A 26,027-nucleotide genomic window follows, 5' to 3' on the forward strand; every position below is an offset into this window, starting at 1 on the left:
CTATTCATGTTTTATAAGTTATTTGTTATTTGCTGTCTTCGAAACTAAAAGCTATTCATGTTTTCCTGGAAAGCTCACTTCAGTTTGAGTTTAAGTTTATTATATGCTGATTTCTGTTAGTTTGAACAGTTTTTATCTCTTCTTGTGTTGTTTCTTCTTAATGATTACACATGAATGAAGCTTCCAAAATTCAGTGCCAAGTACAGATACCTGATTCATGAGGAGCCACCGCTTTCCGGGTTTCCTTTGGATCCATGGGAAATTCTCGGAGAAGATTCACATAGGGCAACAAAAGGAATCTGTAACACAAAGGATGGATTAAGGCCAAGTGGGGTTCATGGCTAGCAGGTAGGGGGAGCAGAGTAGGGGGCTGAGGGGGGTTGGGGGGCTGCTCGCTGTCCCTCTGGCACCAGGCTGGTGGGATATTTAGCTCGTGTGGTTCTGCCACGAGCTCTGTAGCCATCTCTGTCCCGGTACTTCTCCATTTCCTGCAGTTTCGTGAATCGTAGTAATGAGTCATAGCCACGAGGATGTACCTTGACTCTCAAAAGTGTGGTCCGCCTCAGCCATGATTAAAACAGAAAGAACCTGCTTCTGCCAAGTTTATGTTCTCACAGTCCACATCTTATCACTTGCTCTTTTTCAAGCTGTTTAAGAGCAGATTAACTGCCCCTCTGTCTCCCAGTCCCCAGGAGCACGTGGCTCCCGCACAGTACCCTTTGTACTTGCCCTGCACAGCACATCAATCAGACTTCGGTTATCTGGTGATCGATCTTAGTGTGAAAAAGAATCTCTTACCCACTATAGGGTAGAAATGTACATGGAAGCCAGATTGTATCGAACCCTGAGTGTGGTTTGGGCTGGGGTTGTTTTCTGTGGGCAGTTAGGCTCTTCAAAGCTCTTCAAACAAACATTCAGATGGTACAAGATTGTAGCTCCTGCTGGGTTTTCATAAACGCGACGGAAAGGGAAGATGAGTTACCTCAAAGCGGTCAGGTGTCTCCTGTGCGGGCTCTGATTTGCCTGCCTCTTCTTCACATGGCTTACTTCTAAAGACAAAAACAAATAAGTAAACAAACTAGTGTCTTAAGACTGGTGGAAATGTGGGTAAATTTGGGGGCTCTGACCCTTTCCCCCTGGTGGTGAGAACTAACGTTGTGTGGGCCTTCGGCTTGGGTGTGTCTTTTTCTTCTCTTTGTGTTTCCTTTTTTTTCTGTCTATTCCTTTTTCCCCAGACTTTTCATGCAGACTGACCAAACAGAGTCAGGGAAGGAAGCAGGGTGAATAACTACTGTATTGATCAAGGCCTTCAGTTAAACTCTGGGAATTCACAAGCTAGAGTCCCAAATTTAGCAGTTCATTGGAAACAAAGTCAGAGGCTACAAGAGAAATCAAAGCTGGCTAAAAATTTGAGTTTGCTTGGCCTTGAAGGCCCACAAGGAGCAAGACCACCCAAGACTCCAAGGAAACACACACACTTAGAGGGAGCCTTCACCCTTTGAGAAACAAAAGAGCAGTTATGATCCCAGTGTGTGTCACACACAGAATTATGCTGATTGTTCCTTCCTGCCTCCCTCTTCACTCCCCCCTGCTCTGTCGTGACCCCAGGCCCCTGGACCCACTAAAAGAAACCACCTGTTCCATTTGGTGGTTCACCTGTTTGGAGGTTCATCTGTTTGGAGGTTCACCTGTTTGGAGGTTCATCTGTTTGGAGGTTCACCTGTTTGGAGGTTCATCTGTTTGGAGGTTCACCTGTTTGGAGGTTCACCTGTTTGGAGGTTCATTTGTTTGGAGGTTCACCTGTTTGAGGTTCATCTGTTTGGAGGTTCATCTGTTTGGAGGTTCATCTGTTCGGTGGTTCATCTGTTTGGAGGTTCACCTGTTTGGTGGTTCATCTGTTTGGAGGTTCACCTGTTTGGTGGTTCATTTGTTTGGAGGTTCACCTGTTTGAGGTTCATCTGTTTGGAGGTTCATCTGTTTGGAGGTTCATCTGTTTGGAGGTTCACCTGTTTGGAGGTTCACCTGTTTGAGGTTCATCTGTTTGGAGGTTCATCTGTTTGGTGGTTCATCTGTTTGGAGGCTCACCTGTTTGGAGGTTCACCTGTTTGAGGTTCATCTGTTTGGAGGTTCATCTGTTTGGAGGTTCATCTGTTTGGAGGTTCATTTGTTTGGTGGTTCATCTGTTTGGAGGCTCACTTGTTTGGAGGTTCACCTGTTTGGAGGGAATGTAATTGGTTCTCATAATCTCATAGGGAGTGGCACTATTAGGAGGTACGGCTTTGTTGGAGTGGGTGTTGTCTTGTTGGAGGAAGTGTGTCACTGTGGGGGTGGGCTTTGAGGTTTCCTATGCTCAGGATACTGCCCAGTGTCTCTGTTGACTTCCTATTGCCTGCAAGGTGTAGGACTCTCAGCTACAGCTACAGCACCATGTCTGCCTGTACATGATCATGCTCCCCACCATGTTGATAAGGGACTGAACCTCTGAAACTATAGGCAAGCCACCCCAATTAAATGTTTTCTTTATAAGAGTTGTCATGGTCATGGTGTCTCTTCACAGCAATAAAAACCCTAACTAAAGCAGTCTGTTTGGTGGTTGATCTGTTTGGAGGTTGCATCTCAGTCCAGGGCCAATGATCAATGAATTCCAGACAGGGGTCACATAGGGCCCAGGGACTATAGACGTGTGACAGTGGTGGTGATGCCGCTGTTATTGGCATCGTCTTAGGGGCTTTTGTTTGTTTTCTCAGACAGGCTCTCACTGTGTTTGTTACCCAAAGTAGCCTGAAACACGTGTTGTAACCCAAGCTGCGTTCAGACCTATTCTCTCCATCTCTACCTCATAGATGGTAGATTGCGGGCACACACCTCCGTGTCTGGCAGATGTTCATGCTAGTGGCTGTAGCTGGCCGTAGCTGGCCGTAGCTGGCCGTGTCTTGCACAGGGCAGCTCTTCAGTTTATCTCCACAGTCACCTTGCCCAGATCAGAGCCCAGGGTCCAAATACAGTCCCCCCATACATCACCGCCTCCTCTAGCATTTTGTTCAAGTCCCTCCTTCCTTGTGCACATGCACGTGTATACACGTCTGTCTGTATATGGCTGCCATGTGAGTATTTAATGAGATCTGGCCTCACTGATCTTTACATTTAAGATGTGTTGTTGATACAATCACAGTGTCACGTGTTAGTTCTCGAGCTTATTCCTTTGCTTCACTGGAGCTTTAATAATTTCCTCTGCTTGGCCTGGATCCCTCGCAGCCACCGTTCCCCTCTGCTCCCTGTGGACATCGGGCATTGATTGTCTTGTGATTAGTCACTTGTTCCAGTTAGTGTGAGAGCTTTCTGATTCATTTCATTCCCTTTCACAGACAAATGGCTTATCCACTCATGGACCAGTGGACATGGATCACCGATTATGGTGGATCGCACAACAGGGAAAATGAGGGTTCTAATTTCAAGTATTTTTTAAGTTTATTTAAAGATTTAATTTATTTATTTGTTTATTCATTTGTGTGTGTGCGCACGCGCATATGTGTGGGTGACATGTCAAGGCACATATGTGGAGGTCAGAGGACAACTTGCTGGAGCTGGTTCTTCCCATGTAGGTCCTGGGTATCCAGCTGAGGATGTCAGGCTTAGCGACAAGTGCCCTTCATATCCCACCGAGCCACCTCACCACATCCTGATGTTAACTTTTTCATTATGTACTTAGAAGTGGGATTATTGTATTAAATGATAGTTCTGTTTCTATAGAGAAAACATTGTATGTGAATGAGTGTGCCTCACGTAAGTCTATGCGCAATGTGTGTGCAGTCCCTGTGGAGGCCAGGAGAGTGTGGGATCCCTGGGAACTGGAGTCACAGCCCTTGAAGCCAGGTCCCCTGTAAGGTGAGCTGCCTCTCTAGTTCCTCAAGCGAGACTGAAGGACACAGCTGGGAACAGCCTTCTACAGCCTCCTCTGTCGACAGCCCAGGCCTCATCCTCACCTTGTGTTTCACACCTTCTCGTGGGTGAGAGTCTGCAGCACACATGGCCTGGAGACAGAAGACAGTGTAAGGTACCGTCAGCTAGATTCAGGGTGCTAGTTACAGAAGAGAGAGGGGGAGATCAAGACGAGGCGCAGCAGTGTGCACCGTGGAGATTTCTGGTAGATTAGCTTGTCATTCGCATGACATAATATCTTCACATTGTCTACCTAGCAAGAGACTGGACATTATTAATCAGTTTTGATTATCTTAGAGCTGTTAGGTTGGTGTGTGTGTGTGTGTGTGTGTGCATGTGTGTGTGTGTGCATGTGTATGTGTTTAACTAGGCGAGTACAATGTTTATTCCTCTTTGGAGCTAACTGTGTTGATACTTCTCTTCTGTCTTATAACCTCCAGCCATCTACCCCTGCAGCAACATGGGCCTTCTGTTGATTGTTTTGCTCTTTTCGAAGTCTGTTTGTTTTGTAGAATATGAAGTTGTGGTTTGAATAAGAATGACCCTCATGGCTCAGATGTTTGAATGCTTGGTCCCCAGCTACTGGAACTGTCTGGGAATGAGTAGGGGGTGTGGCCTTATTGGAACAGATTTGGCCTTGTTGGAGGAGGTGTGTCACTGAGGGTAGACTTGAGGTTCCAGAAGCCCACACCAAGCCCGGTGTCTCTGTCTCTCTGCCTGTTGCTTGTGGCTCAGGATGTAAAGGTACTCCTTCAGTGCCATGCCTGTCTGCTTATTGTCATGATCATCACGAACTAATCCTTTCAAAGTGTAAGCAAGCCCCCAGTCAAGTGCTTTCTTTTTTAAGAGTTGTCTTGGTCATGGTATCTCTTCACGGCAATAGAGCAGTGACTAAGACTGAAGTCTTTTGTATTTTTTCTTATTCTTTTAATAATTTATTTTTATTTTATGTTCATTGGTGCTTTCCCCAACTGTATGTCTGTGTGAGGGTGTCAGATTGCCTGGAACTGCAGTTACAGACAGGTGTGGGTGCCATGGATTGAATCCAGGCTGTCCTATCTAGGGACAAGAACCCCCTACCTTTAAGCCATCTTGTCAATCCAATACGATATTTTTCTATTGAGGTGTTTATGTTGTGTTTGGCTGGTGTTTCTCTTGTTTATTTATCGTGTGTGTGTCTGTGTGTAAGATTAAGTTTTACCTACTGTGATGCCCAGATTGGCCTCTGATCCCTGGACCCCATGGGCAGTATGTGGTAACTGACTTAAAATGGACAGGTGTGGCAGAGGACGCTGTGACTCCCAAGAGCGGGTCAGGACACAGCTGCTCTGCTCTGCTTTCTCTTGGGGAAGCCAGCTGCTGTGACCTGGAGACACAGAAACTCCCTTAGACACGGAAATGCCCATGGCAGGGGCTGAGCCTTTCTCTCACATTCGACACTAACTTGCCAGGTGTGCTCTTGACCCATCCTGGAAGTTCATCCTCGGTCCTGTCAGGTCTTCAGATGAGTAGAGGGTGACTAACATCTCGACTGAATGCAGCTTCTTGAGAGACTTTGAGTCATAACTGTTAGCAGGCTAAGCTGCTTCCAGATCCCTTCCTCACACATAAAAAGAACAGCCTGTGTGGCTGATAAACACCTGCTACTCTGAGCCATGCAGTTTTACGTAGTCTGTTTCTCCGGAACCCGCATCTCACACCAGCACATAAACAGGATGACGTTTTCCAATCTAGAACACGGCATGCATCCACATTTATTAATTTTTGCTGTCCCACGTGGAACCCTTGCACAGCTGCCGTTGCGACTGGCTTTCGCGGTTTTCTCCACTTAATGCTGGTGTAGAGCAAGCAGGCTGTTTGGGGACAGCGTCCCTGTTGGGCTTACTCACGTTGTTCATCGCTTTTGTTACGTTTCCACATTCATCCGTCTTGCAGTCAGGAAATACCTATCTGTTACCATCTATGCCTTGTATTTTGCTAAATTCATTCTCCTGCCTAAGCCTTCTCCTGTAATGTTGAATACAAGCAGCACAAGGTGGGGCAGAGGAGATGGCTGTACGAGTTCAGTGCTTACTACACAGCGTGAGGGCCCGAGGCCAGGTCCCCAGCACCCAGCACAAGGTGGTCTTGTTGAAAGTTGTCCACATTGTACAATTTACCTCATCCTCCTGACTCCTGATACATAGTTTTCTTAAAAAGAAAAAAAAGGAAGTTCCAGCAGGTTTCTAAGACACTTTATTAGAAATCAGTAATATGAGATCTGTCTGATTTTGTTCTCAGCAGTTCAGGACAGCACAGTGGTTTTGCTGGCTACTCACAAGCTGAGGTCATCACTCTTCCCTCACACAGAAGAGGTGAGGAGAAGTCAGCCTCTGACACCGACACCACCACGCAGCCAGACTCTCTGCGTGCCATGGAGACAGTGATCCTTTCTAGCGTGCTCAGAAGAAACAGACACCTTTGAGGATCTCTAATGTGCAGGCTCATTCTTGGGGTGACCAGCAACGACTGCCGTTGACCTCATTGTTGTTAGCATTTCAGCGTGCGGAGTAGGGGACTCCATGGGGAGACGTTCTCGGTCTTCCTGTCCACTGTGCTCTGGAGCAGCCTGGCCATCAGAATAGTCTGTGTATCTGGGTGAAGAAACGAGTCCTCAGTGGGTCTGCTCTTGGGAGCTCCTGTGCTGCCTTTCAGAGGCAGGGAGGCGTTTGCCCTCAGGCTTGTTTGGGTCGTGGAGACCTCTTTGGGTCTCTGGGCTGGGGAAAGGGCTCGGCACCTGGTGTCACTGCGGGTCATGGTTTCTTGCCTCTGCTTGCTGTGGTTTCAGCGTGCTGTAAACAAGACCAGAGGATAGGTGAGGCCAGCTCTAACCAAGAGTGCTGACCTGTCCCCCGCCAGCAAACTGATGTCTTTGTTGACTCTGAGCCTGCTCTGGGGCTCCCTTCCTGAAGGGTTAGCGGTGTGAAATCTGAGTCAGTGTGCAGTTGACATTCATATTTTCAGCGTCCTAAGAAGAAAACAATTTCCTGTTTTACATTCTCAGGCTTATGAGGAAATACCTGCTGTAGTTGCCATGTGGGGACTCCTGCCTATAACGTAGAGCCACACCCTGGGACCTTGGCCTAGATATCCCACAGATGTGGGCCCAGCGTCATCTCTGGTGGTTTGGTGCCAATGTCCCATTTCCTAAACAGGGTTCCTGACCTCCTGGCTGGATGCTCTGTTCTAGGCCTAGCTGGCCCCTCATGTATAGTGTTCCCTTTTGCTTTATCTTGTCATCTACTGTCTGGGCTGTTATCTTTGTTTCTGGCCCTCACACTGCTCTTTGGACATCCTGCCTCAAAACTGGTCCTGGCTTAGTTCCTCCTGGCCTGTTGCTGTGCAGATTCTAGCATCTGGCCTCACGTCTAAGATTTATTGTGTGTGTACATTATGGGTACGCACACGTGTGAGTACAGTTGCCCTTGGAGCAGGAGTTCCGGTGACTGTGAGCAGCCTGGTGTGAGTGCTAGGACTTGAACTCAGATCCTCTGGAAGAGCAGCACTCTTACCCTTAGCCACCTTCATTCTGTCCTTTCGCTCCTTCCCTCCTTCCCTCCTTCCCTCCCTCATTCCTTCCCTCCCTCCTTCCCTCCCTCCCTCCCTCCCTCACTCCCTCACTCCCTCTCTCTTTCTCCCTGTCTTTGTTGGAGACTGTATCCAGGGCTTCATGCATGCTAAACAGGCATTCTACAACTTAACTCTTTTCCCCACTCATACCCTGATTTTAAAGCCCTTTTTTTCTTCAGCAAAACATGACTTTGAGGACAAGACTGTCTGAGACTGAGGATGTCACCCATTATGCATGACGCCTGATGCACTCTGGGCGTGGTGGCACACATTTGTGCTGCTGGCTCTCAGGAGGTGGAGGCAAGGAGGATCCGAACTTAGAGTGAGTTCAAAGCCAATTCGGCCTAATGAGACCCTGACTCAAGAAAACTAAAAGGAGTCTTAATATAACCTAAGTAGTGCTATGGAGACTTAGGTAAAACCTTAATGTCATCATTCCTACCCTATCTTTTCATAGACGGGGTGATGTGATTATTAGATATTCATAGGGAACTGAACTGCTAAGCTTTATGTATTCTAATCCACTGTGAATATCTGAAACATTGCACAGTTTGACGCCCAGGGTCACAGTGAAGTGCTAGACACATGTGCACTCTTCCTTCCCATGCGTGCTCCTAGCACACGTGCTCACCATCTGGGGCCTTTACAGAAGTCCACCTCTGGGTAGATCAGACAAGGATGAAGTCATAGAGCGTGCAATCACTTTTGCTCAGCTTCAGTTTCCCACCATGCTGCTTTAAAGAATGTAAACCTTCAATAGTTGGGAAGACTCTGAGGACTGGCATTTCTGTCCCAATAAGCACCTTGTTGAGATTTTATTTTGAGGGCTGGAGAGATGGGTTAATGGTTCCGAGTGCATGTTGGTGCTGCTGAGGACCTGGCTTTGGTTCCTTGATTCCCAGCACCCACATGGGGTGGCTCACAACCATCTGTGACTCCAGTCCCAGGAACCGTTTCCCTCTTCTGATCGCTGTAGGCACCAGGCACACACATGCGCACATACATACATACATGCAGATAAAATACATGTAAAATAAACTGGATAAATTTTAAAAAATAAATAATATTTTATTTTGAAACATTGAATTTATATATTTGATGAAAATTGGTGTCTTAACCATTTTGAACTTCCAGTTCATGGATGGTAGTATCTCTTATTACTAGGGTTTATATGTATATGTGTGTGTGTGTCTTTATATATACAGATATATGTATATACATTCATATACATACATGCATACACACATACACGCACATACACACACACACACACACACTCTCCACTCCTTATACTGTCCTTGGTTTTCCCTATCAAGGGCTCGTATTTTCGCTGAGTTTATCGCTGAGGTTTGTTACTAGCATGTGCTTCTCCTTCGGATGGTCTCTGCCTCATCTTGGATCGCCTTTAGGAGTTATTTTGTCCACTACAGTGCATCCAGAAGTAGATTTCATCTTCTTTCCTTGGGGACGTTTGCATTTTCAAGTTCATTGATTTGCTATGCGCGGTGGGATGAGGGATGGGTGGTGCTCGCCTGGGGTCTGAGGAGTCCGCAGGCCCCTTCCACGGAGCAGGCTCCTTTACCTGCCACACTCTTGGCCTGACTTGCATTATTTCTTAGGTTCGTGTTGTTTCTTTGTTTGATCCGCTGTTGTCCCTTTAGTTGTAATCCCATGCCGCCACATTTCTCCTTCTTCCTCTGGCTCAACGTGTGGTTTGTGCTGTGTGCCGGCTCCTTGTGTGTTCCCTCTACCACCTCAGACTCTTCCCTCACACGCTTGAACAGACCAAGGTCATCACCCAGCTCACTGCTGCCTCCCATAGCCCCTGGCTCTGCTTCTGCAGGATTTGCATGTTCTGCCTTCACTTTCCAGGGCTCGTGAGGCTCAGGCTCATAGGTGCTTTCTAGTTTCACTCCACATGGAACTGTCTCTGTTTTCATTTTCTTTATTGTGTTGTACGGTTTTGATAATAATGCCACGGGAGTGCTTGAAGCCACAAGTCCCGCCGTGTGCCCTGTAGAACCTGCTCCATTTTCCCCTTCGCTCCTGCCTCTGGGCCATATCCAGTGACCCCTCCCCTCTGCTCATCTGCAGCTGCATTTGCCAGATTTCCCTGGCTTGCTTTCCTCACCCTGCAGCTACTGCTGGGCTCCGCTCACACATCTCCTACCGTCTCTGCGGAACTCTAGGGTACTGCCCGCTTTTTCTCTTCTGCATTCCTCTGGCCCCCATTCTACCTATTCCCTCAGCTTAAATTCTAGGCACTAGTCAGTGGCTCCTAGATGCTTCTCCACTTCACTATTCCCTTGGGTCCCAGACTGGAGTTCTAACCACTTCCTGTGCACCCATCCCGCACAGCATCTGTTTGGGATGTTGTCTTCAGTCTCCAGTGCACCCTGTCATCCTGAAGGCCTTTGCTTATGTGTCCCACCTTCCATGGGTCCTTGGTCCAAGTACTCCATTTCCTTATAGAGCGTGTCAGGTGGTCACATGTCCTCACGTGTCTGTTGCCTTTCCTGTGCACTAAGGACTTCACTGCCATGATGGTAGAGTTTTCTCTTCTCTGTCCTCTACAGTGTTTTCAGTGCTGGGGCGTCACATACCCTTGCTGAAGTCATGAAATTTTGTATTAGTTGGGTTCTCTAGAATCCCAGAACTTATAGAATGATGTAGCATGAATAATAAAGACCCAGAGACAGATCAGAAAAGCAAAGCAGCCAGCCACTGGCTCTTTCTTCTACCACAGACCAAAATGGGCGAGCCTGCCTCCACGAATCCTCAGACTGAGTCTGAGAGACAAAGCTGTCTCCACCCATTTTATATTCCTCTTCAGTGCTGGAATTAAAGGTGTACACCACTACAGCCACCTGGCCTCTACGGCTAACTAGTGTGGCTGCTGGGATTTAAGGCGTGTGCCACCACTGCCCAGCAGGTATGACTGACTGATATGACTACTGTATATTCTGATCTTCAGGCAAGCTTTGTTAAAACACAAATGCTATACCACTGTATTTACCCTTTTTGTCTATAATTAAAAAGGCTATAACTAAGAAAAACTATATGCAATAAGCACAAGTATATAACACATACAGGCAGTAAGTACATCAACAATGTCTAGTCCATTTGCATTTGACAAATTCAGGAAAATACTCCATTAGCTATCCTATCTTGTTGAGTCCAAAAGGTTGTACATAATTTACTTTCTATTCTAATTTACATTATCAAATTATCTTCTAATGTCTCTCAACTTTTTACACTTTATACCTCTTTAGTGAGTCTGGTAAACAAGAAAAACTATAGCTATAACTCTGTAGTCTCAATTCCCTCAGAAACCCAAGAAGGAAATAATATTAACTGTGTGAGCAGGAAGTGCAAGCAAGCGACTTCCAAAAAATGTGAGAAATGACAGAAAAGCTGGCTGCCTGGACAGTCACACTGGGGCACCTGTCTTTGGCCTGCAGGCCTCGCATATCCAATAGATTTTCTGTGAAGCGGGATGTTCTGAAGGGCTGACTGGCCTCGTCCTAACAGTGTGTGGCACGCACTTTCTGTTGTGTCTCATGAATCGGTAACTATGTTGAGAGGTTCTTTAAAATCCATTAGTACCATGAGAATAGCATATAGTTCTGACTTTTGGACAGAATCATAAGGGCTTTGATACATTTGACTTAAATTTTTTGATTTGTAGCCTGCCTTTCCTGATTCATTTGCATCAGTATAGAATGTATGGGCTCCAGTTATTGGTGTGTCCGGTACAATGTGAAGAAGGGTCCAGCTAGTTCTCTTTATAAGTTCAATTCTCTTGCTTTTTTGGCAAGAGTTGTTAATCTCTCCCCCCCAAAAAATTACTACAGGCTTTTTTCCAGGGTTCACTTTCTGCACGTAATTTGTCAATTTCTGCTGAGTCTATTCCTGCTAATTGGCGAAGTCTCAATTTTCCTTTCACAGGCCTTTTCTATGTAAGTTTTAAATTTTTTACTTGGTTTATGTTATAAAAAGATCTATTCTAAGATAATCTCTTCCCTCTGCATTAAAATTCCTATAGAGGAATGTTTGGAGGGTAATATGACCAGAATGCAGTTAAGATTCGGATCCACATGATCTGTATGTGCCTCCTGTAATTTCTCTCCAGTCAAAGTCAATTCTCTTTCAGCATCAGCTGGTAATTTCCTGGGATTGTTTAAGTCCTTGTCACCATCTAAGGTTTTATTTAAATCAATCAGTCCATCAGATTTTGTCCCAGTAGTGGGCTGTAGATGAAAAATGTCTCCTAGCAATCTTTGGAAGTCATTTAAAGTCTGCAATCAATCTCCTAATTTGCACCTTTGGGGCCTAATTTTTTGTAAACCTGTTTTATAGCCTAAATAAGCAATAGAATCTCCTCTTTGTATTTTTTTTTTCAGAAGCAATTTGTAATCCCCAGCAAGGCAAAATTTCCTTTACTTCTTAAAAGATTCTTTCTAAAGTATCTGTATTTGAATCAGATAGCAAAATGTTGTCCATTTAATGATAAACTATAGATTCAGGAAATTGCTTATGTATCATTTACAATTGATTCCCTACAAAATATTGACACAGGGTGAGGCAATTCAACATTCCCAGTGGGAGAATATTTCATTGATATCTTTTAGCAGGCTGAGAATTGTTATAAGTAGGCACTGTGAAGGCTAATTTTTCTCTGTCTTTTTCTTGTAAAGGTATAATAAAGTAACAGTATTTTAAATCAATAACTATAAGAGGCCATCGTTTAGGCAATAGAGGAATTCCAGACTGTAGAAAGCCCATAGGTTGAATTACCTTTTTAACAGCTCTTAAATCTGTTACCATTCTCCATTTTCCAGATTTCTTTTTAGCAACATATACAGGAGAATTCCAAGGACTGGTTGATGCTGAGAATCTAGTTGTTCCTGTACTAGCTATTCTAAAGCCTGCAGCTTCTCTGTTGTTAAAGACGATTGCTTAAACCATACAGGTTTGTCTGACAACCAATTTAAAGGTGGGGCTGTTGGGAGATCAGCAGCTGTTGTGCCCTGTTCTTGTACAACATGAGTGACCAGTGGCTGTTCTTTGTACTATCTTGTAATATTTTTCCCAAAAACATATTTTAATTTATGGTTTGTTTCTAAGATTGGGGAAATGTTAATCTGAGTATTCTATTGATATAACAAATCACATCCCCTCAAATTCATTGCTATGTTAGCTACATATGGTTTTAATATTCCTCTCTGTCCTTCTGGCTCTATACATTCAGCCCATCTTGTGCTCTGCTTTGCCTGAGATAAAGTTCCAATTCCTAAAAACTGAAAATTTATCTCCTGAAGAGCCAATATGGATGCCAAGATTCTGGTAAAATTGTTACATTCGCACCTGTGTCCACCAAGCCTTCAATAATAATGTCATTTATTTGTATTTATAGTTTTGGTCATTGTTCATTCATAGAAGTTTGCTGAAATACTCAACTATGGTTTCTCCTGAATTTTTTTTTCTCTTTTCTAGCTGTTCTGTTATCTAGAGCAGGATGGTTTCTTACAATAGGCATTAGGATCTTTAATTGCTCTGTAAGGAGTTTACTCTATGATGGCAGGAAATGACTGAACCAGATTTGACACAGGGGCCTGTAAGAGGCCCCTCAGGCAGTTACCTTGAATATCCCTTGTTGACCTACATTCATTAGTCCAGTGCCTGCCTTTGTGGCCTTCTGCATCATCCAGAAGGGAGGGGCATTCTGAGAGGATTAAGCCTGGAAAAAAAACATTGCTTCTGGGAACACCCTGTTTACAATCCCTTTCAAGGTGACTGAAACCTCTGGAAATCACCTCTCCTATCCAAGTGTCATCGTCATGAGATTTAGTATTGATTGTATCTGAAACCCAGTCTTCCAAGGGTGCTCATCTTGCCTTTAATTGTCCTTTTGCATTGAGAGTTAGCATCCTCAAAAGTCTGTAAGTCAGTTACTATTTGTCTAGCTTCTGGATTTGGTATCATTCTATTTACTGCTGATGTAAGAAATCTGTGAAGGTTTCTTTTGAACCCTGTATGACTTTAGTAAATAATTAAATCTTCTTTCCTACTTCTTCAATTCTGTTCCAAGAATTCAGAGCTGTTGCATGGCTTAAATCCAGGGTGTGGTCATCATATACAATTTTCCTTTCTATAGTAGCATATTCACCTTCTCTAAAAAGTTGATCTTAGGAGATTTCCTTACCTCTAGCTTTAGTTCGTTGTTCCATAGTCTTAGCCTCTTCTCTGAACCAGGTACTCCACTGCAATTGTGGACCAGGCTCTGAAACAGCTGTATCCAAGTCTGTCCAGTCTTAGGAGTAGTTCTATTACAAGCTGACCACACACTTAACGTTTGCTTCACAAAAGGTGAGTGCATGCCATAGGAGACAATTGCTTCCTTCCTCCAATCTAACATTGCCATAGGAGTCCCTTCAGCTCTTCAGAGCCTCTAGCATTTGGTACTTCCTGTAAGGTTACTGGGTATATTAAGGTTGGTTGTTGTGTCTTCAAACTGTTCAGCAAATTATCATACAGAGACATAACTCCCATTGTAATGATGTTTCCCAATTTTTTAATGTGGGAAAAATCTCTTTCTCTTCACTCATTCCTCCCTTAAATAATTCTCAATTTTCTCACCAAATCTGCCACCAGTGATGATGATGAAGAAGATGTGAGGCTGATTGCTGCTGCGTAGAACAGTAAAAACCTGACTGGATTTCAAGGCAGCTACTAGTTTGACATCAGCCTGAGGAGGGGGTTTAGGGAGAGCCCCCCAGGAGAGAAGAAAGAAACGCCTAGCTGGTAGGGCTGTGACTTCGACCGAGTGTAGCTCCAGCCTATGAAGGTGGCTGTAAAACCACAGGCAAACTGCTTTTTTGTGAATCCGTACCCCCAAACATTGGGTGCTAGATGTAACTCAAATAATAAAAACCCAGAGACATGGGGTTCAAGCTGAAGATCAGAAAAGCTCTTACCTTTACCTCAGACCGAAGTGGTGATCCTGTCTCCACAAATCCTCAGACTGAGACTGAGACCCGTCTCCTCCCATCTTATACTCCTCTCTAGTGCTGGGATCAAAGGCGTGCATCACCGCCTGGCCTCTATGGCTAACTAGTGTGACTGCTGGGATTAAGGTGTGTGCCACCACTGCCTGGTCTGCATGGTTGACTAGTGTGGCTGCTTTGCATTCTGATCTCAGACAAGCTTTATTTATTACAACACAAAAACTATACCACTATATTTATATGGAGGGGGGGTTTCATTCTATATGTATATGAATTTTTATAAATATGTATCTATATGTGGGAATTTATTGGAATGACTTACAGCCTGAGTCAAACAAGAACCCAGCAGCTGCTCAGTCCCAGGAGGCTGGTGTCCCAGCTGGTCCTCTGTATGTGCTGGAGTCCCAAAGAAGTCGGCTTCAGTGCCAGTGAAGGGATGGATGTGCTGGCAACCGAGAACTCGTGCTGTAGACCAGGCTGGCCTTGAACTCACAGAGATCTGCCTGCACCTACATCCTCCACCCCAAGTTCTGGGATTAAAAGTGAGAACCACCATCACCCGGTTAAAGTTTTTTTATGTATTAAAAGAATATGTATGGTGATTTTTACCTAAAAAGCCATATTAAGAAGAAATCCTGAGGTTTCTCCTTCTATGTAAATATCTTTTGTAATGATCTTTACAACAAATAGATTTGTTTGTAAAAAGTATTTTCCACAAGTATCTATTGCTAACTAATATTAATGAGTAACTGAACATCTAGAGAAAGAGCCATGTTTGGGTAAATTCGGGGTTTACATGTCCTTCCTTTCTGGCCCTGTGTGTCCCTCGGGCCATCTGCCAGTGGGGCCCCACAGAGTTGCTCCAATGTGAGATTGTTTAGATAATCAAACCTTTTTTGTATTTTGTAACTTAATTTGTATGTAAGCCAGAAGTCAATCTTGGTATCTGTCCCAGGATCGTCCACCTGGCTTCTTCAGATGGGCTCCCTCACTTGGACCTAGGGCTTGCGGGCTATTGGGTCGGTGAACCCCAGGGATTCGTATGATTCAGCCTCCCCAGCACGGGGTATTTGCACATGCAGCCAGGTCTGGCTGGGAGCCAGGGACCGAATTCAGGTTTCCATGTTTGTCTGACCAGGCCATCTCCCAGCCCCTGGATTTCTTTTAAAATTGAGACATCCTCCTTACAACTGTATCTGTACGTGGTATGTGAAGTGGTCAGGCCTTTGCTAACTCCTGATTATGGAGCAAGCTTGTCTTACTAAGTTCAGTCCGCGTTGGTTTGTGTGTCGAGTAGTGTTCTCACAGCAGGAGTGTTTAGGAGTGCTGTGTGCTCGGCCACGTGGCAGGACTTATGAACACTGCCACATCTAGAAAATGCCATTGGAGACATTGTCACTATCGAGTCCCTGTTAAATACACCATCTCAATCTTTGTTACGTTTGAACAATCAGCTGGGTGTTTTCTCTTAGATTTCAGGCATGTGCTATGACCGCAAAGTGTTCCAGGTTCACCAGCTGCTTCGCATCCCTGGCAGGATGGCCCGGTTCTCCTCCTGGGCCCTCGAGCCCATCTTCTCTTCTTCAGAGCCAACCAGCGAGGCCAGAGTTGGGATGGGAGCCACCGTGGACATCCAGAGGCAGCAGAGGATGGAGCAACTTGACCGGCAGCTGATGCTCTCTCAGTTCGCACAAGTGAGACGGCAAAGGCAGCAGCAGGTGAGACCTGCATGCCGGCCCTGAGGTGTGACGGCGTGCGTGCGTGCGTGAGTGCGTGTGTGTGTGTGCACGCACTGCGTGTGAACCTGTGAGCTTCTGATGTGTTTGCAGGAGACTGAGAATTTAGGTCTCAGGGTGGCCTTTGTCAGTGTCAGGGGTTTTGTTTTTAAGGTAACAAAATACATCAAGCTGAGCAGTCGATCAGAATGGACATTCTCAATTCTTAGCATTATTTCAGAGAGAAGCACCAACCTAGTTAGCAAGATAGGATATGTATCAGTGTTTGTAATCTTGTCAAAGCCACAGTGTCTTCCTGTTAAAGAGCTAGTCATGTGCCCTGGATGAGGAACGAACGCAAAGCTTCATGACTGTCCTGGGTTAAAGTGAGCACAGATAAGAAAGCCTGATGGGAACAGCCAGTGATTGCATCATATAAATGTGTGCCATTAGCAGCCAGGGGCCACTGCACAGTTACCTCCAAATACCACAGTAGCCAAAACTACAACGCAACACTTGTCTTTCAAGGGGCACAAGGAAAGGGGAAGTTGCTCTCGACCCAGCCAGTGTCTGGCATCTTCCTTGGACACTTGCATGACCCAGGACACTGGGCTCTTCACTTCCGGCCTCCTCCTTCATCTTCTGGGGTGCTGAGAGATGCAGGGTTTTCTCGTGCCTTCTTCCCCGGGTGTGAGGCGGTAGGGCTTTAGGTCTCAGTGGCCTACAGAATTGAACTCTGTCTAGTCTGATGTCTTTGTGCCCCTATTGGGAATGTGGGTTCCAGGGTTTATATTTTGGAAGGGAGTGTGGGATAGAAGAGAAGGAAACCAGAGTCATCCGTACAGACCTGTCTGACTTTGACGTCACTTCGGAGCACACAATGCAGGTGTATTACATACATGTTCAAAGACAGCTGGCGTGTGCTCTTGTAGGGAACTCAGAGATGTGGGGGTGGAAAGGACTGATGACCTCAGCTCCATACATGAGAACAGAGAGCACGGAGCTGTGTGAGAAGGATTCTGTCTACAGTCAGCACAGGTAGGAGTGAAGCCTGTGATTGACAGGAGGCAGTGGATCCACAAGACCCTCGAGAAGAGGGGAAGGATGGGTGGGATGGCCATAGAGAGCCCAGCAAGGCCTGGCTGCTCAGTCTTCCTGGCCCCTTTGTAGCTTCCTCCCCTCCTGGGTACAGCGTAGGACCCTCCAAGATGAAAGTCTTTATGGGGAAAGGGAGGTTTGTAGGTTCTGTGGTGCACCGTGGTGAGTGGGTTTCTAGTGTCAGTGGCCTGCCTTGGGGAAAAGAAATTCTGGTTTCTGTGCCTTACTCTTGGATGGGATGGTGGGCGAAGGCTAGAGAGACCTTGCTTCGGAGGCTTCCAGAGTCTTCACCTCAAAGAGCCCAGCACATCAAGGTGCCAGACTTTGGGGCATGATGTTCTGAGCCCTAATCTCTTTTCATAAGAAAACCATTTCTTTTGGATTAGGGCCCCTGAATGACCTCACTTGGCCTTAATTAACCGCTGCAGACCCTGTGTCTAAATCCCATCCTGCCGAGGCTGTAGGCTTTCAACATACAGACTCATGGTTCCGCAGAGTCAGTGCCCAGTGTTGGTTGGCACCACGTGCTCATTTTTTCTTGAGAGTGGTCTATCAAGCATACTGCTGTCTGCTGATGGCAGATTAGCTAGTCCACGATGTCAGTACATGGGTAGTGGGTAGTGTATAACCTCCGTCCTGTCGCCATGGCTACTCCTCCTGAACCAGTACTGAGATGGACAATAATAAGGTTGTTATCATTCCGTCTGCCTCCTGCTTGGAGCCTTTATTATGATGGATGTCTGTGGTAGGAATTAATTTGGGAAAACATAGAAACAGCCAACACCCTTCCCGAGAGTTCCTTTAGCTGGGCTCATTGCCTTCCCTCGGGTTTCCTTGGCCCTTACCGTCCAGCTTCCTGGCTGACCAACCCAGTAAATCTGCAGGCTGCATTTTGTTACCAGCAGGCCACTGCTCTTTATGCGAAGTGGAAGACTGAGGGAACTAACCAGCTCCTCCCGTGGGAGGAGCTCCCCTCTGCCTTCCCGAGATCTCCCTGCGCAGTGCCCGAGAAGAGCCCTGAGCATTTTCAAGAATATCCCTGAACCATACTTGGCCATTGTCCTCCCCTCGTTCTGGTTGTCACAGGCTCACAGCTTGTGGCAGGTGTGAGCTAGGAGCCGTGTTGGTGCAACAGACGTGGTTGGCATGGTGTCTGGCATATCTGCCTTTCCTGTGCCCTTGTGCCCTCTGGCCCTGCCCGTGCTGACCCCGGGTGTGCCCTTTCACTGTGGCAGCAGGTTTCTGCTGGGCTTCCAGAGCCTGCAGACGGATGGGTCTCTACTGCACACACTGAAATTGCATTATTCTTGGGCGGTTTCTAATATATCATAGTTTTCTGTGGGGATATAGTTCTCTGCAATTCATATATTCCCTGCCTGGGACCCCAGGAGCCAACATGTTCTCTTATGGCAACCTTCAGATGCCACACAGTGTCTCTGTCCACCACACACTCTTTTCCCACCCTCTCTTCCGCCCTGAGAATGCATTCCCACTGGTGCTGGGAATGGCACCAGCTCTTGTTTGTGGCTCTCTCTGCTGTCTGCCAGGCCTCTCCGCTCTCCAAGGGCCTGAAGTTCAGAGCAGGAAAGCAGCCTGGACAGCCAAGGGCATCTGCCCTAAGCTTTCTAGGTTTATTTTCCTAAGCTTCATTACCACAGCCTGCTGAACTTCCTCATGGGCCGTTTGACCCTTTATCTTTATGCATGGTAGACCAGTACACAGTAATCTTCTGCCTGTTAAACCACCATGAAAGATTCCCGTGCTTGTGTGTGAGTGAGACCTTTGCATGCCAGTTACGTTGATCTGGGGGAAGGGCTATTTTTCATAGATTTTTCCAACACATTTGTTCTTAATGCTTACCCTACGGTGGACCTAGGGCTTCCGTCTGTTGTGGAGCTTCAGGTCAGCCAGTCCGCGGGGCTCGCTGCCTCACTTGCTGACTGGCGTGCTTCACGTATTACTAGCAAGGGCACCATGTGCTATGCCACCCACTTGCCCCTGGCCCCAGTTCAGTCCTGCCCGTCTATTTGAAGCTCTCCCCTCACTCAGTGAGCTGCTTTCAAGGCCACACAAGGCCACCCAAGCAGGTAAGCGCTGGGCCAAAGCCCCAAGGCTGTGCCGTTGAAGTTCCTGGACTCAGTTTATATCTATGGGGTGGCCTTCCGTCTCCCTGAGATGGACTTGTGCTCTTGTGCCCTGGGGTCTCCCAGAGACCCATTTCTGCTGTACTCGCTGCCCTCCTCAGTCCCAACATCTTCAGCCCACAGGCTGCCCTGACTCCTGAGCAGGTGCTGCTCCCTGCTCCTGTCTGCAGCGGCCCAGCACTCCACCCCTCCGCCCCTCCACACCTTGCCCCTGCTCTAGTGAAGTGTCAGGTCTCCTTTATATCGGTTGGTTGTTCCTGCCCCCATCATCTCCACCACCTGAGTCCATGCCCATGGCCTCATTTGCCTGCTCCTACGGCAGCGTCTGCCCCGTCGTTTGCTTTGTCAGTGGTCTCTGAAACATCACTCCCCCTGAAATCTTTGAGCAGTTCTTCTTAGCTGTTAGGGTAGTTTACACACGGCCCCTGCCTCCTTCCCACACTGCACCGCAAGCCTTGCTAAGCTATTTGCAGTTCATCAGAGCCCTCACCTCCCGCAGCCACCCAGATCTACCACACAGAGAAAAGTGTGTTTGGTGTTGGTTTTTTTGCCTGCCTGATTCCCATCCACTCTCCAGTTTTCCTGGCAAATAGTATCTCTCTGGGAAGCCTTTTCAGTCTCCCACTGGGTCCCAGTTTCTTTGTCTAGCACTTAGTTCAGCTCTAACCAGGGACCAGCTCACCTATGCAGTGTGATGGGATGCAGAGAGCAGGCTGCCTGCTTCCCCAGTGCACGGATAATAGGGCACCAATAGGAGCTTAGCAAATATTTGGGGAACTGATGAGTAAATGTGTGTGCTGTAACTATTGACAGGGTTACTTCGAATGCTGATGCCAGCTTAACAGTCGGAGCTGGAAAGGCACACGGATGTCCTGCAAGGGCAAGCTGAAAACAAGTCATGACAGACAGACCAAGCTCATGTTTAGGCTAACAGAGCAGCCAGGAAGAAAGCAGGAAGTTCAGGAACAGGGTTGCCAGGGGAGGAGGTGTAGCAGGAAGAGCAGGTGTTCACCCTGACAAAGGAGCTTCCTCAGGAGGGAGGCACTGAGGGGAGGAAGGGACTATGGCAGGACACTGAGAAGCACCATGCAACCCCTGCCTATGTGTGAGATAGCCCATGCTCACATCTGCCGTAGCAACGTGACGGTGACCTCACGTTCCCGTGAGCATTGCTGGCAGTGACCTCACGCTCCCACAAGCTTTGCTGATGGTGACCTCACGTTCCCGTGAGCGGTACTGGCGGTGACCTCACGTTCCCACAAGCTTTGCTGATGGTGACCTCACGTTCCTGCGAGCGTTGCTCCTCAGCTTTGCTGCTCTTGCAGATTTTTGTCATCTCTCCAGGACTTTTCTCATCTGGGGTTGGGGACCGATGTCTGGACAGAGCCAGTATCAGGAGCCTTGTATTCAGGAAGCCCAGACATGGTGATGCTCCAGGGGTGCTCCGACCCTCCCGCGGGTCTTTCTGGACACCTCTTCAAGTAGGTATGCTTTTCCCCTGGGCTAGTTGAGTTGAAAACTGGCCTTACTGTTTAATGTATCTGATGTCTATGATGTGTGTCTGTCATCAGTAAGTTCACTCGGCAGCACTGACATGTTAGCTCTGTTCTCCCAGCCTCCTGTCTCTGTGCCGACACAGCTGCCGGCTCCAGTAGGGCACAGTCACTTTCTTATGGTGTCTGGCTTGCTGCTGCCGGGGCCAGTGTTTGTATGGGGGTGGAGGTCTCACTATGTAACTCTAGCTATCCTGGAACTCATTATGTAAACCAGGCTAGTTACAGACTCAGAAATCCGACTACTCTGCCCGTCCTTGCACCTCCTTGCCAGCCATGGGGTCTCGTGTTAGTCCCCGCCAGACATGAGCTCTTGGAGGAAAGAAGACAGTTTTCCCCATTTGTGCCTTTTTGGGCTCTAGTGCCCATTTGTGCCTTTTTGGGCTCTAGTGCAGTGAGCGCATTGCCCCATGAGTGTGCAGGACACATCCTGCCTCCCCCAGTCCGCAGCTGCTGAAGGTGAAGCAGTGGTGGGGTGAGGGTCCTGCCAGACCGTGTGCCCCTGAGGCTCAGTGTCCCTGCAGTCTAGGGTGCTTGAAGGAATCTGGAAGAGGTCATCATTTGGGGTGCAAGGGCCCCAAGGGAAAAAGACTAGGGTCCCCAAACACTGTGGGAACTGAGACTGCTGTAAGGAGCTAACAGCGTCGGGTCAGGGTGGCCGACCACAGCTATCTGCCTGCAATGTAGGGCAGTCACAGGTTAGGGGCTGCCTGGGCTGTGAAGTGGGGGTGTCTGAGCAGCTAGCTCCTGCCCATCCCTCCTCCCCCGTGATGCTCTTTTTGGTAGAGGCCCAGCCAGGGGAACTGGCTTTGTGATGAGAGACAACACCTAGCATTCCCTTGGGAAGAAGGGCTGAGGGATGGGCTGATCAGCAATGGTCGTTGATTTAATCAGTCATGCCTTCATGACCTAACCAAAAACTCACAGGGACTAAGTTTTAAGTAGTTCCTACATAGCAGAACACATGGAGATTTCTAGAGGGTGGTGCGCAGAGAGAGCCCACAGCTTCCCGTGCTGTGCCGCGTGCATCTCTTCCATCTGCCTGGTCATCTGTATTCGTCTGTAGCCGTCACAATAAATGGGTAGATATAAGTGTTTCCCTGAGTATCAACCTAGAGGAGGGAGTTGTGGGGCTCGGCAGCCAGTCAGAAGTACAGGTGCAGTGCAGGCTTTGGTCTGGCATCAGGTCAGGTCGGGCAGCGTGGTGTGGCTGAATCTGGTGGTGTTTTCACTGCCATGAATAGTGTTAGAATTCAATCTGAGACTCCCAGTGGTGTCTCCTGGAGAATGGCTTTGGGGCTGAGAGAGCCCCTTCCCTACCCCTGTGCATCTGCCATTAGGAGTGCTGTGTTGACTGGTGTGGGGTTGTGTTAAGGCCAAAACAGTTTGTAGCTTTTCTGAGTAAACTCACAGTATGGAGCACAGTCATAAAATGAAAAGGGGAAAAAAAAGCATTTAGGGAGACAGCTCTGGGTAGACAGGGTGAGCCGCACACAGTCTAATGGTTGTCATGGGGATAAAGAATGGTCTAAGAGTTTCCGAGGGATCAGAAGATCTCTGGAGTTTAGGTCACTGCCATGACGTGGGCACACATTCTGTGTCTCTCAGGACGCCTGAGACATGGTCCAGACCTGGGAACTAACCTGTCTCCCTTAAAAGCTTCAACTTCTAGAACAAAGCTGAACATAATATCACCTGTACACCAGGCCGCCTTTTGTTGTACAGTTCAGAGCTGAGCAATCTTTTTGTCCCTACAGAATGGCCTTATTTTTGCCTCTCCTCAGAGGGTAAGTACGTCCTGCATGGCCATCACCCTCTCAGTGTTGTGATGCCTGCCCTAGAGGCTTGCAGCCAGCGCCTTTCAGTTTACTCTTCATGGAAAACCTGGGTTCCTGACATTTTGTTCACTCGTGTGAACCATTTTCCTGTTCCCTGGTGATCCCATGTAGCACAACACACACTTGAGGCTGAACCTTACCCTCAGGTGTCCCGTAGGAGCGGGGTTCAGGTGAACCCTGTGTGAAGGCACAGTGCTTGGTATAGCCTCCTGGAGACTTGGGGCCGCTGGTGTCAGCGTTTCCCCTGCTGCGTGCATTGGGCTGCCCAGGACTTCCTGAGTGCCCGTCTGCCTGTTTTGGTGATAAGTAGTCATTATTCATGCAAGGACAGCAAGGACAGGTGTCAATGCCCCCCCCCCCCCCCCCCCCCCCCGCGCATCTAACCACCGTTCACACGTGCAGTGCAGTGAGCTCCACAGTACTGGCTTGAAGCACATTAGCTACTCTCTCACCTACCCCAATAAGAGTTTGTGGCTGTGAAGATTGTTTCTCTCCTCCTCCACCCACAGAAGGGTTGTCAGGTGCCTCCCAACCTGCAGCATGACTCATACCTGCCGTGCACAGTATGAAAGGCCTTTTCGCTAATAAGTATTTGTTATTTAATAAGTGTTTCTGGTATAGGAAAGTATTCTGTTGAGTAATTCACGTGAAGTGTGCAAGTCACTAATTTTCATTCACAGAATTACATAATATCACCACAACCAGCTACAGACCACTGTTAGCATCCAAATGGAAATTCTGTGTCCAGAGCAGTGGATACACAAGACATGAAAGCAGAGGAGCGTAGTAGCTGTGGGGAGGACAGGGGCCAGAAAGAGGGGTGGGGGGAGAACAAAGTGTGTGTGAATGCGCCTGTGTATACAAAACTCCATACGGAACACATTACTTTGTATGCTACCTGTGAGCCAGGCACTGTGTCCTGACCTTGATGTGACAGAGAAAGAGACAGTCACAGTAAAGTGTCGTGCCATCATCAGGCAGAGGTGGCAGTGGCCCCTCTATCCATGCGGACAGGCCACGGAGGCCTGAGTTGGGGCGCTGCCACGCAGGCTGGCCCACGCGCATCTCTGCACGTGGCTGTGCTCTTTCACTTTTTGATGTGATTTGATTTGAAAATAATTCTCATCAAATTATTGTGCTTCTTTGTCAACAAAGCCTAACCAGCCAGAGCCGGTTCCTTTATGACTCTTCTCCCTTGAGTGTGTGAGTGTGTCGTGTCAGATGTGGGAAAAGTCACTAGAGCTCAGCCGATAAAAATCTGCAGTTAAGTGAAAACGAGACGCAAGTGCTGTTCTAGGTGAAGCGAAGCCAAAAGCTGCTGATGGCGGTCTGCGCCTCTGCGGATGGCGGCTGTCTGCCTGCTTTGTCACTGCTCTCGCTGGCCTTGCTGACGAGATTCAGCCCCAGAGATAGGATCAGTCAAACTCTATAACACTTTTCCAAACCTGACTCATTAAGTGACATTCGTGAAAATCATTTCTATTTTCCATTCTGTTCTGGTGTCTTGGTGAGAAAGGGGAGCACTACACAGTCTCATGGTGTTTAAGGGGGTAGGTAAGCGACAGTGATTTTCTTTGAAGGTCCAAAAGTTATAATCAACTCTAATTCTCTGTTGGATTTTCTTCCTCGGCTCACTTTTTCGTTACTTTTTAGAACCCTCAATGAGAGTAGAGATGGAACAGGAAGCGTCATGTTAGATGTGGATAGACTAGAGCGATCAGCCCTTCTCTTCTTGGTTGCAAACACAGAATTCACTGGAACTCCTTATCTTGAGAAGCCTAGGCTTTCACAGAGTCTCCCCCTCGCACCCAGCATTCCGAGCCCTCAGCATGTGCCAGAAGCCCGTAATTTCCAGATGTGAGCCATGCCCTCTTTCCAGAGATCATAACACGTGTTGGCCAACCAAGGTCTGCCAAGATCTTCCTAATGAAGTCATGAGCTCCATGTGTATGCCACACTTTGCCCAGACTTGTGCCCGTGCTTCGTGGTTCAGCACATCCCTTAAATGAGAGACACTCACTTCTCCATCTGCCTTCCTTGGGAGGATAGCACCCACGGCTCTGACTCTAGAAGATTGACACCCAAGGGGCTTGTTTCTCCCTTAGATCCCTCATGGTTCAGTGCTGCCAAAGGAGCTCAGCAGAGTGGGGATGGGGGACTAGGAGCTCTGCCCACAGCCACTCTGCAGGGACGGAGGCTCTGCTCCAACAGGGAGAACACTGTCAACTTCCAAGATGCTCACTAGTCCAGGGAAGAAGATGTACTCAGTTGGCTTTAGAACCGTCTAGTTCGGCCTGCCACTGTGTCCAGTGGAAACCCAAATTCCAGGGTTTACTCTGTGTGGAACTGGTACCATGACTGTGTCCCACGGAGCCTGCCAGAGGAGAGGAAGCAGGACTTCGGTGAGTGAAACTGATGTGGGCATGAAATAAAAATTGGGCCTGTGCAGAAAAGGGGGGAAAGCCCCAAGAAAATTGGGACACATATTCCAAGGGATCAGATCACTTGTGTAAACACAGGTCTGCATGAAGAGATGGTATACTGCGTGAGGAGAGTTCTGGGAAGTGGAGGGAATGCTTAAGACAGGAGTGGTTTGGACCATCAGAACAGGACGGATGTTTCAGACATCATGACAGAGTTTTTTTCCGCTGTGCTGCTGCTGCTGTGGAGGCTTGTGTGCAGTCGCCCGCAGTGGTGTGCAGGTAACACTGGAGAAAGTGTGAATAGCAGCCGTGTCATCAAGAAGCCAACGGTATAACCTCAGAATGGTCCAGCAAAGACACAGGCAGTGGCAGACCCCATAAAGGAAGAGCTGTCATCCTTGAGTGAGGGTTTTGAGATAGCCACCAAGGATTGCAGGAGCTTGGCTGCCATTAGAGTGGAAAGCTGAAGTTCGCCCTGGCAGAGTGCTTACTGAAGTCAGGCATGAGAGCCGATTGCTGAAGACATGAAAGTGGATGGCATCTCAGGGAGGGGATGTAAATACAAGGGGGAAATCTTGAGTCATTCTCTCATTTTCAACAAAGTCACCTCTTTTTCTGTCAAAACATGTACCAGTTTCAAGTGCCAGGGGTAATTCTGGTTCTGACTTAACATGTACTAATTTCTGTATAGAACTAAAGTT

At 47.5% G+C, this 26,027-nt stretch overlaps 1 protein-coding gene across 1 annotated transcript in view; it reads left to right on the plus strand.

Moving 5' to 3' along the window:
• Positions 1–26,027, plus strand: part of Ubac2 (UBA domain containing 2) — a 158,651-nt gene that overhangs the window by 109,862 nt on the left and 22,762 nt on the right. The window contains exon 7 of the mRNA XM_041669088.1: positions 16,028–16,273. Within this exon, the coding sequence (XP_041525022.1) occupies positions 16,028–16,273 (246 nt within the window). The remainder of the gene's footprint in view (positions 1–16,027; positions 16,274–26,027) is intronic.

This window comes from Microtus oregoni, unplaced genomic scaffold (genome assembly GCF_018167655.1).
Source record: "Microtus oregoni isolate MIOR12 unplaced genomic scaffold, Mior012 000001F_ref0000356, whole genome shotgun sequence".
Classification (NCBI taxonomy): Eukaryota; Metazoa; Chordata; class Mammalia; order Rodentia; family Cricetidae; genus Microtus; species Microtus oregoni.